Here is a 19,002-nt window from a genome sequence, read left to right as displayed (position 1 = left end):
TTAATAATAAAAAAAAATAAAAAGACAACCTGATTAAAAATTGGGTAAAGCACTCAAAAAGACATTCTCCCAGAGAAGATATACAAGTTGCCAATAAGCACTCAAAAAAGATGCTTAATATCATGAGCCATTAGAGAAATACAAATTAAAACCACAATGACAGTACCTCACACCTAAGATGGTTAAAATAAAAAAGAGAAACAATGTTAAGTGTAGACAGAGATGTGGAGAAATGGAAGCCCTCATACGTTGCTGGCAGGAATGTAAAATGCCACATGCTTTGGCAGAGACTGGCAGTTCCTCAAAAAGTTAAACATACAGTTACCTGATGACCCAGCATTTCCATTCCTAGGTATACATCCAAGAGAAGTGGAAGTGTTAAGTCCACACAACAACTTGTACTTAAATATGCACAGCAGCTTTATTCACAACAGCCAAAAAGTGGAAAGAACCCAAATCCCCATCAATTTTTGAATGGATGAACAAAATGTGGTATTATCTATATAATGAAATATTACTCAAAAATAAAAAGGAACAAAGTACTAATATATGCTACAACATGGATGCATCTTGAAAGCATCATGCTAAGTGAAAGAAGCTAATCGCAAAACACCAAGTACTGTATGATTCCATTTGTATGAAATGCCCACAATAGGCAAATCTACAAAGATGGAAAATAGAGTGGTGGTTGCCAAAACCTGGGAAGCGAAGCAAATGCAGTAGTAATTGCTAACAGGCACATGGTTTCTTTTGGGGTTGATGAAAATGTCCTAAAAGTAGATAGCAGGATTCCTGCACAACTCTCTGAATATACCAAAACAACAGAACTGTACAATATAAAGGGGTGAACTTTAGTGGCACATGTGAATTGTATCTTAATAAAGCTGTTAGAGAACCAGGTATGCAGTGTCTACAATATACTACCTTTCATATGTAACTTGTTTATCTCTTTCTTACATGTATCTCATTTGTGCAAAAAGATAGGAAGAAACTAAACTGGAAACTAATGACATTGGTTACACATACACGTGGATGGGAAAGTGACAGGGGAAATGAGAATAGGGTAAAAGGGATGAGAGGTGAGACATACTCACGAGATACTTCTCGACATACTGTTTATTATAGAGTTGACTATTAACACCATAGTAATGTTTCACATATCCCAATAAAAAATAATCCAAATGAGCAAAGATAAGAGAAGAGCTCAAAATGGAAACAGTAACAAATGAAACTGTATTTCAAATGAATAACATAACTTCACTGAACATGGTGAGAAAGAAAAGAACACAAGTTAATTTTAGAAAACAATATTCTGACTGTATAGTTTAAGACTAAAGTTAAAAAGAAGCATACACAAAGACTACAGTCAAGTAAGCAAATATATCTATAAAGTAATTATGAAAATACAGTTACAAATACACCAGAATCAAATACATAATAAATTGTGGATGAGAGCCAGGTTTTTCACTGTTGAAGAAAGGAGTTGCAAATAAGGAAAAGAAAAAAGCTAGACTGAACCTTGTGTTAATGCACTGGAACTGGTTTATCAATACTAATTCCTCATTTTTTAATATACACACACACACACACACACACACACACACACACACATATATTTACACACACATAGGTACATATGAATACAGATGTTTAGGTGTATATAAATATACAATTTCCTAGATCTATCTGCTTGAAACACCTAGAAGCAATGACATCCTAATAGCACTGAAAACTTTCAGTGCTCAGAAGTTGGTTTCTAAACACCATTCTCAAATAAAAAGAAACTAGACTCCTTGGAGAAGTGATTGATTCAAGGGCTTAGGTAGGAAAATACAAGATCAACCAGAGAGTAAGGAAATGCTCCCCAAAACGGATAAGGCATGCTGAAAGGATGAATAGGAGCCAGACTGAAAGAGCTCCCAATGGTCAAATCCAGGACAATTTGAGCAATAAAACTGATAAAATTAATTTCCTTTGTTCATACCAATATTAATAAATAACTGAATAAATAAACATGAGACAAAATAGTTGTTTCTTACAAAAGAATTCCAATTAAAAATGTAGTAACATGAAAACAAAATCATAGTAGGGCTAACTGTACAATAATAATTGTGACAAACAAAAATTATTGACAGTGGATAAAAACTATGAGAAACAAAGGACTAGTTTAACAAAGGACCAGTATCTAAAATATACAAGTCAATTAAGACAAATAACCCAACTTAAAAATGGACCAAAGCTTTCAACAGACCCCCAAAGATCTATGGTTAGCAAATAAGCACTTAAGACCTGGACAATCATGAGTCATTACGAAAATGCAAATTAAAATCACAATGAGGTATCTCTACAATTCTACTAGAATGGCTAGAATTAATAAAAGTGACCATCCCAAGTGTTGCTGAGTATGTGAAGTAACTAGAGTTCTTACACACTGTTGATGGGCACATAAAATGTTACAACTATATTGGGAAATAGCTTGACAATTTCTTTAAAAGTTAAGCATAGATATATCTATGACTTAACCTATGCACTTACCCAAGCAAAATGTGCCACCATCATTACAGTTTTTTTAAAAGTCTACAAAAAAAAAAATGCCAAAAAGAAAATATATCAAATTTTAATATAGGCGGCATTCTGCAAATTAGACTTGGAAGTAATTTGGTTTCATACAATCTTCTATCTTCCAAGTTATTATTAAAGAACTTAAAGCATTTCCATTAAAACAAAAAGCAAAAGGATCACATAGAAAGAAAATGAAGTAATGTTAACCACAACTCAGTACGGGTTTTTCTTTTTTATAATGTTTATTTATTTTTGAAGGAGAGAGAAAGACACAGCATGAGCAGGGGAGGGGCAGAGACAGCTGGAGACACAGAATCCAAAGCAGGCTCCAGGCTCTGAGCTGTCAGCACAGAGCCCGACAAGAGGCTCAAATTCACAAACTGTGAGATCATGACCTGAGCCGAAGTTGGACGCTTAACCAATTGAGCCACCCAGGCGCCCCAGTATGGATTTTTAATAGGTTAAGTCATATGTTCTTTATTTTCCATTACTGACAAGTTCATTAGACTGCAAAGGAAGAAATCATAGGCGCAAATTCTCACAAGATTTCAATCATGATGTGAACATGATCAAGACAGAAAAAAAAAGGTTGGAATACTAAATTAAGGTGGATTAATAGCTGACTAGATGTATGTCAACTTCAGCATAATTATACACCACAAGGATCCATCCTTAATTAAACCCAGATAACATTATTCTACACAAAAACATAAAAGATATGCTTGTCAAACCTGGGGATGATAAACGCAGAGAAAGATAAATACTTTATCTGACACACTCAAAATCTAAATGAAATTAATATAGAAATACTTGGATACAAACCATGCCATTTTTCCCCACCCCAAACTGGAATCTGAAGACAAAATTTCAGGGGCGCCTGGGTGGCGCAGTCGGTTGGGCGTCCGACTTCAGCCAGGTCACGATCTCGCGGTCCGTGAGTTCGAGCCCCGCGTCAGGCTCTGGGCTGATGGCTCAGAGCCTGGAGCCTGTTTCCGATTCTGTGTCTCCCTCTCTCTCTGCCCCTCCCCCGTTCATGCTCTGTCTCTCTCTGTCCCAAAAATAAATAAACGTTGAAAAAAAAAAAAAATTTGAAGACAAAATTTCAGATTAATTCAGAACTATAAAACGTGACCACAAATGTAGTATGAGGTAGAACACATTTCACCTATCAACCAACAATCTCCTCTTAAAAAAAAAAGCGTTGAAGAAGCAAGATAAAACAACAGCACAAGAAGTAAAGACAGAAACATCTTAGTTGACATTATGCCCATAGGTCAATAAGAAACTAAAGGCACCCTAAAAAGTAATTTAACTTTAGGCCTCATTAACAGACTTCTATAGCATGTAGAAAAAAAGATTTATTCTGATCTATAATTTTAAGATCACATGATACTCAGTTCCTGGTATCAGCAGAGATACGGACAAAATGAAGAAAGTTTAGAAGGGAGTAATAACAATGATTGGAGAGATACAAGCCCCTGTCATACAAACGTTAAAAAAAAAAAAAAAAAAAGTGAAGACAAATTCTCTACAAAAGACTCAGAGAAAGTTGTGTCCAGACTGTTAATAATAATATTAAAAAGAGAAACTAGGGGCGCTTGGGTGGCTCAGTTGGTTGGGTTGTCTGACTTCGGCTCAGTTCATGATCTCACGGTCCATGAGTTCGAGCCCCATGTCAGGCTCTGTGCTGACAGCTCAGAGCCTGGAGCCTGTTTCAGATTCTGTGTCTCCCTCTCTCCTGACCCTCCCACTCCCACTCACACTCACACTCTGTCTCTCTCAAAAATAAACATTAAAAAAATTAAAAAAAAAAAAGAAATTAGATTTGTCTTTTTGATCTCAAGGAGTAAACGAGAACTTCTGAATACAAATATCAAAGATAGACTTCAGATATACACAAAAATAGAAGAAAAAATTAATAGTGACAGCTATTCAAAGATGCAATATGCATCCTCAGAAGGTAGTGGATTTTAGGGGCGCTTGGGTGGCTCAGTCAGGTGGGCGTCTAACTTTGGCTGGGGTCATGATCTCTCAGTTCGTGAGTTTGAGCCCTGCTTTGGGCTCTGTGCTGACAGCTTGGAGCCTGGAGCCTGCTTCAGATTCTGTGTCTCCCTCTCTCTGCCCCTCTCCCAATCATGCTCTCTCTCTCTCTCTCAAAAATGGATGAACATTTAAAAAAAAATTTTTTTTAAAGAAGGTAGTGGATTTTTAACACAGGCTAGACCAGCTCTATCCATTAGAAATACAACACAAGCCACACATGCAATTTAAAATTTTCTAGTAGCCACATTTAAAAAGCAAAAAGAGGGGCGCCTGGGTGGCGCAGTCGGTTAAGCGTCCGACTTCAGCCAGGTCACGATCTCTCGGTCTGTGAGTTCGAGCCCCGCATCAGGCTCTGGGCTGATGGCTCAGAGCCTGGAGCCTGTTTCCGATTCTGTGTCTCCCTCTCTCTCTGCCCCTCCCCCGTTCATGCTCTGTCTCTCTCTGTCCCAAAAATAAATAAACGTTGAAAAAAAAAATTTAAAAAGGAAAAAGAAACAAGTAACAATATTTTTAACTCAATATACTCAAACCATGTTAACCTGCGATCAATATAAAAATTACTGTGACATTTTATATTCTTTTTTTCAAAGTCTTTTCAATATCGTCTGTGTATTGTACCCTCATACCAAATCTCAAGTCAGACTAAGACACATTTCAAGTGCTCAAGAGCCATTCTGTTCATGGTTACAGTACTGGACAGGGCAGAGTTAGACAGCTACCTGACAGGTATACTGCAGGGGAAAGGAGAGCACTTTCTGCATAATTAAATGACTTTATACATCTTCCAATCCTGAGATCTTGTAAAAATATCAAAGGAATAACACAAGAAGGATTAAAAACATACCCAAAATTTTCAAAGGATTAACTTAGTTCATTTTAATCAGTCACTACTGTGCCTTACACACTTACGACACACATACACACAAACTCTGTACTTTGAACATAACACAGCAGTTTCATCAAAGAATTCAAATTATTTCTAGTATGTATCTCCCAAACTAGCTTCTTAAAGACATCAAAGCCATTTTTTGTCAGAATATCTAATCCCATGACTCATAAAATGTTTAACTGCTCATCATAGCACTGCTTGCCTAATAAAATGAAATCAACACAAAGATTATCTTTCTAAAAAATTTTTCTATCGTTTACCTACATTACAACACCACATAGGAAAATAAAAATTCCATTCCTGTTATGGACTGAATTGTGTTCATGTGTTGAATCCTTATCTACATTTGAAGACAGGGCATTTAAAGAGGTAATCAAGGGGCGCATGGGTGGCTCAGTTGGTTAAGCATCTGACTTTGGCTCAGGTCATGATGTCACCGTGCATGGGTTCAAGCCCCGAGTGCTGACAGCTCAGAGCCTGGAGCCTGCTTTGGATTCTCCGTCTCCCTCTCTCTGTCCCTCACCTGCTCACACTCGGTCTCTCTCTCTCTCAAAAACTAAACATTAAAAAAAAAATTTAATAGAAAATAAAGACGTAATCAAGGTTAAAGAAAGTCCTAAGAGTAGGGCCTCAAATCACAAAGGACTGGTGTCCTTATAAAAAGAGGAAGAGACATCTGAGATATCTCTCTCTCCACTTGTGTACAGAGGAAAGGCCGTGTGGAGACATACTGGGAAGGCAGCTGACTGCAAGCCAGGAAGAACCCTCAAAAGAAACCAAACCTACTGGCACCTTGACCTTGGACTTACTTCCAGCCTCCAGAACTGTGAGAAAATAAAAGTCTGTTGTTTAAGCCACCCAATTTGTGGTATTCACCCAATCTGTGGTATGGCAGCCCTAGCAGAGTAATATAGTTCCTAAGAAAATACTTTTAAAAAAACTGTATTGCAAACCAAGTTATATTAATTACTGTTTCATTCATCAATAAATTATGATAAATGTATCTGTATGTTTATAAATTTACTCTAAAACCAAAGATCTGAAAAGCCTGCTTTATTGAGCTACCAAAGTAACCAAAATAATTTGATACCTCAAAACTCCAAATTCTAATTTTAACCCATAACCAAGGCTTTCAACTTATATTTCATTATAAAAAATAGTCTACTCAATATCAGTACTATGCACAATAAAGCTAGAGATCGGTAGGTGGCTCAAAAAGCATGCCATATGGAGCGCCTGGGTGGCTCAGTCGGTTAAGCATCCAACTCTTGGTTTCGGCTCAGGTCACGATTTCACAGTTCATGAGATCAAACCCTGACAGGGCTCCATGCTGATGGCCCAGAGTCTGCTTGGGATTTTCTCTCTCCCTCTCTCTCTGCCCCTCCCCTGCTCACATGCTGTCTCTCTCAAAATAAATAAACTTAAAAAAAAAAAAAAGCATGTCACACATGGCAATACTGCTATACTACCCCACCAATAAACTCTGTAATATTAAAAAGGAACAGTAACCAATAATACATAAAAAATTGACTCTGCTGTTACCAAAAGAGTAGTCTTCTAGGAGTTCAAGGAAAAGGAAAGATCATCAAAGGCTTAGATAATTGGGAAAAATCTGCCTGAATAGGTAGTTTTGAGCTGGGCCTTCCTTAATGGATGGATGGTACTTCAAGGAAGGTAAGAACAGCATAAGCAGGGGCAAAAATACAAAGAATATGACTCAATCTGAGTAGAAGAAAAAAGCCCAACCAAGTAAACCCTAAAATAATTGTCTAAGTTTTTAATGAGGGAGTAATAGTATAAATACAGCTAGAAACCTGAATTCCATTATCTGCTGTAACTTAGAACTAAACACTGGTGAGTAAGTTACATTATCTTTCTGAGCCTTAAACCAGGATAATGTCATTATAAAGTTATTGTAACGTATATATGAAATATTTGGCACCTCACACATAATAAGTATAATAAATGATAGTTATTATAGTGGTTGTGCAATAGATGACAGCTATTATTAAAGTCTCTGGACTTTTATGTTGCAAGTAAGTGATTTCTAAACTTGGCTGTAAACTGAAGCATCTGGGGAGCTTGATAAAAACAGATACCTGGGCCTAAGCCTAAAGTAGGGAATAAGAATCTTGCTGATGATCTGTTAAATGGAATCCACTAATGACCGACTATACTTAGAACACCCATCCTTCAATTAAAAAACAATGGAGGGGTGCCTGCGTGGCTCAGCCAGTCAAGTGTCCAATTCCTGGCTTAGGCTCAGGTCATGATGTCAGGGTTCTGGGATCAAGCCCTGTGTCAGGCTCTGTGCTGACAACATGGAACCTGCTTGGGATTCTTTCTCTCTCTGCCCCTCCCCTGTTTGCATATGCAGGGTCTCTCTCAAAAATAAAAAGAAACTTAAAAAAAAAAAAGAGCAATAGAATCTCCCCCCAGCCCTCCTAAAAACTTTCAACAAGATTCCAATAAAGATGTGTGCGTTAAGCATAAAACTCCTCCCTTATTCCCTTACTCCTGGCCAGCACTAATGTTGACAGTGCACTTATCTCATACAACATGTTGCATTTGTATGCTTGTGGTGTTATTTCTACATTTCCTCCTGTTGACCAAATATTTAACTTCCAAAATGTTAGAGGCTACAACTTTTCAGCAAGTCTAAAATTATTCCAGGATTTCAAAAAAAAAAAAAAAGAAAAGAAAAGAAAATTACATCTTTTTAACAGCATAGCACCAAGGTCAAACACAAACTTAAGTATTTTTGATGGATCTGCTTATCAGCTAAGTCATTCCAGTTATTTTTTTAGCACACAACTGAATTAAGCATCTCATAAAGTAACTCCTAATTCTAATTATGACTTTTATATTCTTATACAAATCCTAAGACAAGATCCTAGTTCTATCTAGAATCACTAGTTTCATCTCTTCATGCCAAGTTCTCATGTTTCCAAATTTACACTACAGAAATGTTCACCTCATTCACTTCTCAGGAACGAGAAAACAGACATCAAGCCATCCTGCCTTCTGAGCAATTACAGTCTTTGCAAATTATACAGTGACCATATGAAGAATGTTTGCAGTCCTTTTCTATTTGCACATTATTTTTTACACATCCATGGAAGAATCATTTCTACTCAAATGTATTTCCTTTTCACTCAGCTATCAATCCTATAGAACATAACTAGGAACCAGAAATGGAAATCTAACTCAATACTTGATAGCAGACTTTCAATAAAGAAATAAACCGAGAAATAAAAACTGAGCAACTAAAACACAGATTTGTAACAGCAAACTAGATAGCTACAAACTTCAAGGACAGACTGGGGCACCTGGGTGGGTCAGTCGGTTAAGCATTCGACTTCGGCTCAGGTCGTGATCTCACAGTTGGTGAGTAGTGCTAGCCACGCATGGAGTTCTGTGCTGACAGCTCGGAGGAGCCCGGAGCCTGCTTCAGATTCTGTGTCCCCAACCCCCCCCCGCCCCTCCCCCACTCATGCTCGCTCTCTCTCTCAAAAATAAATAAAACATTAAAAATAAAAACAAAAAAGATAAAACAAAAATGATTCACATAATGCATTATTCAATAGCCCCATAAGTCACAGCATAAACCCAAATATTCCTGATGGTGATTTTAACAAGTTCGGTATATTCTACTGAAAGTAGGGAAGCTAATCAGTTTAAATATCTCTCTTTAGTAATATAAGAAATGTAAATGAAAACCAGTTTAAGGTGCTAAACTAACAAATACCCTAGAACCCTAGGAAAATAACAAGGGAAGGCAGAAAAAGTTTGTTTAAAGATATTCTTTAAAATACCACTTACAAATCTAAAATATGGAAACTGAAAAATGCCTCAAAATAATGAAATGGCTATGCAAATTAGGATATCAACATTGGAACACTATGTACACATTAAAATAATCTGCATATAGATTAATACACCAAAAACTATATTAAATATTAAGTGAATAATACCATGACTTTGTAATAAAATTTAAGAGTTCACAGAGTAGTACTTTTACATATATTGCCTCATACTATATAATTCACATCAGAGGTTATCAGCTCTGACTATTCATCAAAATTACCTGAAATACTTAAAATGCAAATTTCTGGGGCCCACGTGATACTTAGTGAATTAATAGGCTTCTGAGTGTGCTAAGCACTGGAAAGATTTTCAATGCCTGACCAGGGTTAAGAACCACTAACCACTAATACACCACTAATTACAACCATGAAAAAAAATATGTAATTAAGAAAGAACACAAATTAACTTTCAGTGATTGAAATAATTTAATGACTTTTTCCCCCTCCTGGTTAATTTGTTTAAATTAATCATAAAAGCAACTAAGTATATCTGTTACACTTTTTAAAATTAAAAATGGTTTAAAGTGTTGACATTTGAAGATATATTCATTACTAAAATATATTCATTTGCTACATGTAACAAATCAGGTATTAATTACCCTGATTGCTTAAATAATAGTATAAACAGAAAGCACTTCAATAGATGTTACCTCCTCTTACAAAAATAATGATCTCATCCAAAGTATTTACAGTAGTCTCTAAAGTTAACAATACATACCAAAATCTTCCTCAAAAAGAAAAAAAAAGCACTTCAATTACAATCTCAATAGACAACTTGAACATATAAAGATAAAAAATGTTATTCATGTGAAGAGCTACCAGCATGACCCTCAGTGTGTAACAACTACTGCCATAAAATATATCAGTTAAAATTTTAAATAGTATCTTAGCACTACTTAAGAAGTTGGTAACCTGGGTCTAACTTTGAAGGACACTGAAATTTCACACAAATGATGTTATTCCAATTTCCTTCAACTCTGCTCACCAAACCACAATTACTAAGTCTTAAAAAAACGTATTACCAACAAATTTACTGACCAAACTTACAGTACAGCTTTTGTTCAATATGGTAGATTCAGTTAGTAAATGTAAAAATTCAAAGCACAAATAAATTCACAATAATCTTTTCCATCCTAGAGGTCTCTCCTAGTATTGAGACTGCCAGACATGCAAACTTAAATGTTTTCCAGGCCTCTCACTTTCATGTTTTAAATTATGTATTTCAAGATAGGATACCTACTAATCAACCATTTACTCAAGCTCAGATACTCTGGATTCATTACTCCCCACTTATATCCTCTCACATACCATGCAACCATATCCTACACTTCATGCTCTTTGCCACTACTCTAGTTCTGTCCTTTATCTTTTAGTCCTAGGACCTCCCACAATTTGCTGGCCCCGCCTTGGTGTTCTATCTATCCCTACTGGAATTATCATCATGATGCTCATGGTTACCATTCTTTCCCTTTTAAAATCCTTCAATAAAAAAGATATTTTTAATCTTCAGCACAGAACACCAGATCTCTGCTTATCTCATAAACTACCATGAGTTCTCAGCCTAGAGTAAGTATCCTTCCTCCTCCTCTGCCTAATTACTCATTTCTACCTTTAAAGATTTACCTTTTCCAATTTAGAAAGGGTATCTTGCTCTGTACTTTCACTGTATACGCTACAAATTTGTAAGTCACAGCATAAATGATTTACTAAGTAAATGCCAGGTAGGGAATACAAAAGTGAACAAAACACAGTCCTTGACTTTAAGAAACTTAAAAATGAAGGCAGAAAAGTATATAGTCAATTGCCATATAGTTTGATAAGTTTTTTTTTTTTAAGCTAACATCTGCTCAATATGTGAGGCTAAGGACTTGAGACGTTATTATCTCATTTAATTCTCATTTAATTATCCAGTAACTTTATGATTCCCACTTTACAAAGAGGGAAACAAAAAAATTCTGTTATTTGTCCAAGGTTCAGTTGAGCTTTAGAAATGTGAATCCAGGTCTGACTCCAGAACCTAAGCTCTTAATCACCATGCCTTCAGTTTCTACTGTCACAGCATTTAACTCAGTATCCCCGGTGCACACCACATAGCACAAGATGTGTTTGTTTGTTGAATGAATTTGAGGGTTGAAGTACTAGGCTCGTAATGACTTAACATCAATACTACCACTTTAGCTGATAATGTCTCATGTCAAAGGGTTCAACAGCTCTGAGATACTAACAAATGTGAAATAATCAATGTCTCAAGTAACTCACGTTATGGTTTATAATAGCAAAATACTGAAAATGAATGTCTTATCAGAAAGGGACATGTTAAACAAATCACAGCCTATCCATATAATGGAATTATATAGCTGTATAAAAGAATAAGAATGATCTTCATACACTGATATGGAATAACCTAAAATACACTAAGTGGGAAAAATTAAAAGGTGAGGAAGAATGTGTGTCTGATGTTACCATGGGTGACGAAGGTAGGAACATGTTTTTTGCTTGTATATGTCACCAACTTTAGCAGAAAAAACGAATAACTTAAATAGGTTGCCTTAGGAGTAGGAAACTGGGTTACTTGGGGATAGGAGTAGAAAGATTTCACTACAGAGCTCTTTTTAACCTTTTGAATTTTTAACCAAGTGATTGTATTACCTATTTCACAAATACAAACTCCTCCAAAGAATGAAAAGCATTTTCAGAAATGAGAACAAAATACTATGTAAAATCTATAAGGCTATGGGCCATAGCTTTCTTGATTGCTACTATTTTGCAGTGCCTGACACATGTTGGCAGCCAAGTATTTGTTACACCAACGAAGTTCACAAAACTCCCAAACTGCCACTGCAGGAATATTTCAAATATATTTTACAAAGAAAGTAAAACTGGAAAAAAATGGTTTTAATTTTTCCAAAAAACAGTCAGGGCCTTATGCCAGGCCTACGGTTTATGAAACTCCAGAAGACTACCACAATCTATATGCTTTTAAAAGTACTAAGATGATCATTTTACTATTGTTTCATGTTTTCTTCACATTTCAAACCTTTCACAATAAAGAAGTTAGGGGGAGGGGCGCCTGGGTGGCTCAGCCGGTTAAGCGTCCGACTTCGGCTCAGGTCGTGATCTCGCAGTCCGTGAGTTCGAGCCCCACGTCGGGCTCTGTGCTGACAGCTCAGAGCCTAGAGCCTGTTTCAGATTCTGTGTCTCCCTCTCTCTGACCCTCCCCCATTCATGCTCTGTCTCTCTCTGTCTCAAAAATAAATAAAGGTTAAAAAAAAAAAATAAAAAAAAAAAAGGGGGAAAAGACTTTAAAAAAATACTGAGAAAAAGCACTTTAAATGAATCCACTGCATATGAATTATATCTCATTAAAGCTATTTCTTTAAAAAAACTTTTTTTTAATTCACCTATGCATATTAGAAATCAGATCAGTGATTACACCGAGCAGTAGAGAATAACTGCACAAGGGCATAAGAAACTCTGGGGTGGAACACCTGGGTGGCTCGGTCAGTTGGGTGTCCAACTTCAGCTCAGGTCATGATCTCGCAGTTCATGAGTTTGAGCCCCATGTCAAGCTCTGTACTGACAGCTCAGAGCTTGAAGCCTGCTTCAGATTCTGTGTCTCCCTCTCTCTCTGCCCCTCCCTGCTCACAGAGCGCTCTGTCTTTCTTGCTCTCAAAAATAATAAACATTAAAAAAAAGAAAAACTCTGGGGTGATGCAAATGTCCTTCATCTTGACTGGAATAAAAGCCACAAGGTGTATATATTTACCAAAATTCACTGAACACTTAAAATCTGTGCATTTTATTGTATGAAACCTATACCTCAATAAAGTTACTTAGTTCAGAAAACATTTAAAAGTGCAGATTCTTGGGCCCCTCTTAGAGATGTGGATCACTGGGTCTGTGGTGGGAACCAGTCAATCTGCATTTTTTTTTATAAATTTATTTTTAATGTTTATTTATTTTTGATACAGAGCGCAAGCAGGGGAGGGGCAGTGGGACAGGGAGACACAGAATCCGAAGCAGGCTCTGAGCTGTCAGCACAGGGCCCAATGTGGGGCTCGAACTCACAAACTGTGAGATCATGACCTGAGCCGAAGACACCCAACCGACTGAGTCACTCAGGTGTCCGTGCATTTTTAACAAGAGGCTGTGGCTGACCTCACCCTAGGTGATTCTGATCCCTAATGTGAGATCCTAATTCCTATGGTGAAAGCTCTACAAGGAGTAATTATGGACTAGATGGCTAAGAAAGACTTCTTCCTTCTCCATCTCCTATGATCCCTCAATGGCTTCTCCATCAACCTCGTTCAGTGGTTCTCAATCTGGGGTCATTCTCCCCCCCATCCTGTGACATTTGGCAAGGTCTGCAACATTTTTTGGTCACAACTGGGGAAGTGGTATTGGCATCTAGTGGGCAGTGGACAGGGATGCTGGTAAACACTGTACAATGCACAGGACAGTCCCCCAAACAAAGAAGTATAAAACTCTAAATTACAACAGTGCCAATGTGAAATTCTGACCTGGAGCCTTGCCTCTCAAATGAACTCAGTTGTGGCCCCAGAGGTAAACAGAAGAGATTAAACATGTGACCTCTTCAGGAGAGTCAGCAGAGTCCATTTTTACTTCCAGATTGGTGGGTAAGGAGAGAGAAATCCTCTTTACCACTGCATATAAAGCAAACAAAATGCAAATGTCACATGAATAAATTTTTTAAAAATTCAAAACAATGTGAGCAGGAGTAGCTTCAGGCTTTACTCCCCAACCTCAAGGGATGCTTATTTACTCTCCTCAGCCTGCAAGCACTTTTGAAGTTAAGAAACACTTGCCTAGGGGCACGTGGGTGGCTCAGTCAGCTAAGTGTCTGACTTCAGCTCAGGTCATGATCTCACAGTCTGTGAGTCTGAGCCCCACATTGGGCTCTCTGCTGTCAGTGCACAGCCTGCTTTGGATCCTGTCTCCCTCTCTCTCTGCCCCTTCCCTGCTTGCACATGCATATTCTATCTCAAAAATAATAAATACGGGGGCGCCTAGGTGGCTCAGTCAGTTGAGCGTCTGACTCGGCTCAGGTCATGATCTCGCAGTTCGTGAGTTCAAGCCCTGCGTCAGGCTCTGTGCTGACAGCGCAGAGCCTGGAGCCTGCTTCGGATTCTATGTCTCCCTCTCTCTGCCCCTTTCCCATTCATGCTCGCTCTCTGTCTCTCAAAAAAGTGAATAAACGTTAAAAAAAATTAATAAAAAATAAGCATCAAAGAAAAAAAAAGAAACACTTGCCTAAAATAAGGTACATAAACTTTAGAATGACAAGCAAAACCTCATCTTTGGCTACCTTCACAAAGACTTTTAGGGCTATTTATTATAGCAACCTGGTCCAATCCAGGGCTATTCAAAGTATGGTCTGTGAACCAGTGAGCCAGTCTGAACTGTTTATCAGTTTACATCAGAGAAGTATAGAAACTGGGAGGACAGAAAGGGAAATTTTTATAGCAGAATAATTTTATGTCTGTTGGGCTGAATAAAAAATTGGGACTTGTACTTCCCCTTTTTATTTCATCTTCATTTTAAAAAATTTTGCTGTACTTTTCACAATGATATCAGTCAATAGGGGACTGGAAATTTTAAAAGGAAAGAAAGAAAAGGTCATTCATCAGTTTGAAAAACACTAATCTAACCATATCTTAACTGATACACCTAGTAAGTGGCAACGCCAGGATTTAAACCCATGTCTGCCTGACACAAAGCCCATGCACTTAATCATTACACTATATTTCTCTGTTGTTATTACTTTGAACTCAAATCCCTATATGTAGTCCCTACCTCTGGAGAGCTGGACTGCACTAGGCACAAATCAAAAGGACTCTATGTCTGGCCCAAGGCTTTCAACACTGAAAGCAAACCAAACTGCCTCCTTGGCTCCTTTCCCCAGGCTCACACTCAAACTTGGCTCTCTTGATTTCTGATAATGCAAATGGACAAAACAATATGTATATTTCTCCCTAAGGCCTAGAGCAGTCACTAAAGGATAATATCTTCTTTTGGGACCCATCCTGGTTTCTATCTGGCTCTGAGAGAGGACATCCTCTCAAGGAGAAGGAGGTCCCAGATCTCTCAAACCACACTCCATGTATAGAGTACAGAATAAATGAATCCAAAATAAGAAAAAGCCACAAGGACTTAATAGCATTTAAAGTCTTCCCTTCTCAGACCAAGACCTCCACACTCTGCCATAATGTTTAAAGACCTTCGACTTGACTCATCCATACTACACATCCTCCATGTGCTTTCCTAATTTTTTTCCACAATTTTTTCCAATTAAAAAAAATTTTTTATGTTTTTATTCATTTTTGAGAGACAGACAGAGACAGGGCGTAAGCAGGGGAGGGGAAGAGAGAGAGAGAGAGAGAGAGAGAGAGAGAGAGAGACAGAAGCAGAAGCAGGCTCCAGGCTCTGAGCTATCAGCACAGAGCCGGATGCAGGGCTTGAAATCATGAACGGTGAGATCATGACCTGAGCCCAAGTCGGACGCTTAACCGACTGAGCCGTACAGGTGCCCCTTGACAATTCTTAATAAAAATGTTATAACCCAACCTAATGTACAATATGTATAAAAAAAAATTAACACCCCCCAAATCCATACTAATTGCAATGTACTATTTTCTCTTTTCATTTTTTAAAAATTATTAGTAGAAATCCACAAAATGGATTTCAAGACCCATTAATAGGCCTCAACCTGCAGTCTGCAAAACACTGCTTTTAGAGACCAACAGTCTCTAACAGTATGCTCTCATCTGGCAAGCCCAACCCATAATCATGCTACCTTAAAATTCTACTCAAAAACACATTTTTTCCTACATCAGTGTCATGGTACAATAAATGTAATATCATTTACAGTCCAAATTTAGTTACGGGGAAAACACACACACACACACACAAACACACACACACACACAAGGTTTTGTCTCAAAATTTAGTAAAATACATAAGTTAAAAACTTTCAAACTCTTGTCAAAAATTGAAAAGAGCTTATTAGCTCAAAATGTAAAACATGGTTTTAAGCTGGTAGTTGTCACAAAATATTTCACTGGCAAATCCCGGAATAGAATATATACTGAATATATATATTATCAAATTACACAAAGTCTGAAACCAACCTGCTCTTCACTATCTTCACTCTGACTGGTCTTGTCATCTGACCACCCCCCATTATTGAGACCTTGGAAACCACAGATCTAACTCTTCCTCCTACCTACCTACGTGTGTGTTGTCATTAACCCATCACAATTGCTCTAACGTCTGTCAGGAGTCCTACCTTGTGTTAGGCTAGCTCAGAAGTTCTGGCATAGACTTACTTATTTCTATGGGAAAATGCACAAATACAAAAACTTTTGAAACATAATCTATCGATAACCCTACCTTTCATGTAGTTAATGCACTGAATGCCTTATTTCCAAATCAAAACCAGAAACCAAAAATTCTTAACCAAATTACAAAAATATAATGCCCTTTCTGTAAATTAAAATCTACTTGACATAAACATAAAATAAATCTCCATCACAAGTTATGAGCTTCAAGTCTGTAAGCCTCAGAGGGTATGCGATATTTTTAATAACTGTATTAACAGGACCTGGCTCCACCGTGTTGTCCCACCACAGAAGGACGCAATGCTATCATACAAACCATCTATGTAGCTTTCACATTTATTTCATAGCTCCACTCAACCCCATCTCCTCTAGCCCCACCCACTGAACAGCTGGGTGGGATGAAAGATTGTTTCCTGCCCTCCCCCCTGCCCCTTCACTAGCTATTTGGGAGGAATAGGGTTCCAGGCAGCAGTAACTAGCTTAGTAATTGTTTTTATCCTGCTAAGGCACCATCCTGCAGTCTATCAAGATCATAAATTTCGTCCATCCCTGTACACTTGATGCCTAAAAAGTTTGCTCCTCAACTTGCTTATATACTTGGTGAGAGGGAGATGAACTCAAGGGCACTCAGAAAGGTATTCTTACATTCCATCAAAATAATAAAGCCAGAAGAAATCTTAAAGTTTAACTATAGCCATAAATTCGCAAAAATAAGTTATTTCAGTAACCAAGCGAACACCTGGACGTCACAAATTCCTTCCCTACACTACCAAAACAAAACAACACAACAACAAAAAAACAAAAAAGAAAAACAAAAAACCCAGGTTTGAAACAGGACACTTTCAAAATGTAACTTAGCAAATGGAAACGTATTAGAAAAATCTCAGTTGCTTATTTCCTACTATACACATAGCATGGAATGGAACTCAGGAGTGGAAAATGTGAATGAAATGGCCTTGTTCTTTTTCCAATACGTTGGGGAGGAAAGGAAATGAAAGGGTTTCTGAAGAGAATAACTAAGAACAGTGAAATATTTTCAAAAATTAATTTCCTTAAACATCACCAGTTATTTCCAACTCCCCTCCCTTCTCCAGCGACCCTTCCCACCCTTCCCACTCCTCGGGGGGGCGCCCTTCCCTGGCGTTCTTTTCCCCTTTTTCCTAAAAATTAGGTCCAAACCAGACTCCTTAGCCTCCGCACTCAAGCCTCGCCCGCCATCCACTGGCCTTCGGGGCCGCGCCTGGGGAAAGGAAACCCCGAGAGACGAGGAGGAGGAGCGAGGAGGCGACGCGGTTGCTGGAGCCTCTGCAGCCGCCGCCGCCTCCACCGCAGCTTCAGCCTGGTGCATCCTTCTTCCTCCCTCCCCGCCGCCGCCCTCCCGGGCCGGCCCACACAGCACCCTCACCGGGGCGCGCACACACGTCCCCACCCTCCTCGCCAGCCCCACTCCCCCACGAGGGGAGCTCCGCCGCGGGTGCAGCGGCCGCCGACGGGAGGAAACAGGGCCGCGGGAAGCCGGCGGGCCAGGCGAAGACGACCCTGCTCGGGCCGCTCTGGCGGGGCGAGCGAGGCCGCGGCTCACGTCTCCCGGCTCCCCTGGCCCGCCCGCCGCGGCACAGGAAATACCGCCGCCTCGGCTCTCTTCACATTCAATTCAAACTGTCACCGCCGCTTTCTCCCCTCCCCCCGGGCGCGCCGTCGCCGCGCCCCGGGCCCGCAGTCGGCCCACCCCACCTCCTCCGGCCGCTGCTCCCTGCATCGCCTCAGGGCGTTACCCCAGTTCGGTCTGGCGGCCGCAGAGCCCCCCCCAAGTCTGAAGCCGACGACCTGAGTCGCGACGGCCCAAAGCTGAGACTCACCCATGGTGCTGCTGTTGACGCTCCTCTCCTCAGCAGCAGCGGATCTCGCACTGACCGACATCCCCTCCCCCCTCCGCGACCAGCCCGGGCGCAGCGCAGCCCGCCGATTCTCCAAAGCCGCCTACGCCGGTTCCGCGGCGTAGCCGCCCGGCGTCGCTGCCCCGCTTACGCAGGCGACAGCGGGCGGACTCCTCCTCGCCCGAATCCCGCTCCCTCCTCCGCCCCCGCCCCTTCAGACAAGGCTTCCGGGCCTAGCCGACGCCAGTTTCGATCTCGCGAGAGTACTCCCTCACCTCCCAGCCGCCTCGCTCCATTTCGAACATGACTTCATTGGCGTCACTGCTCTTTTGCTGCTCAAGTTTAGCCGCCATGTTTAAATTGGCGGGATTTGGCACCTCCGGGGTCGTGGATAGTCGGGCCTCTGT

General features: G+C 39.5%; 1 protein-coding gene across 2 annotated transcripts in view; it reads right to left on the bottom strand.

Annotated features, from left to right (window-relative positions):
• Nucleotides 1–18,717, bottom strand: part of SEPTIN7 (septin 7) — a 119,737-nt gene extending 101,020 nt beyond the window's left edge. Inside the window, exons 1-2 of one of the 2 annotated variants that reach the window (XM_047094620.1) lie at nt 18,578–18,717; nt 17,106–17,107 (exon numbers count right to left, since the gene is read on the bottom strand). In XM_047094620.1, coding sequence (XP_046950576.1) covers nt 17,106–17,107; nt 18,578–18,638 — 63 coding nt within the window. In that variant the 5' untranslated portion in view covers nt 18,639–18,717. The remainder of the gene's footprint in view (nt 1–17,105; nt 17,108–18,577) is intronic. The other variant, XM_047094619.1, reaches the window with a different exon arrangement.
• Between the last annotated feature and the right edge of the window lie 285 nt (nt 18,718–19,002).

The sequence above is a fragment of the Lynx rufus genome, unplaced genomic scaffold (genome assembly GCF_022079265.1).
Source record: "Lynx rufus isolate CCGP_SWC_20201006 ecotype Redwood Valley unplaced genomic scaffold, mLynRuf1.p SCAF_4, whole genome shotgun sequence".
In the NCBI taxonomy this organism is placed as follows: Eukaryota; Metazoa; Chordata; class Mammalia; order Carnivora; family Felidae; genus Lynx; species Lynx rufus.
The sequence above is the reverse complement of the archived record's forward strand: the minus strand, read 5'-3'. Positions and strand labels throughout refer to the sequence as shown.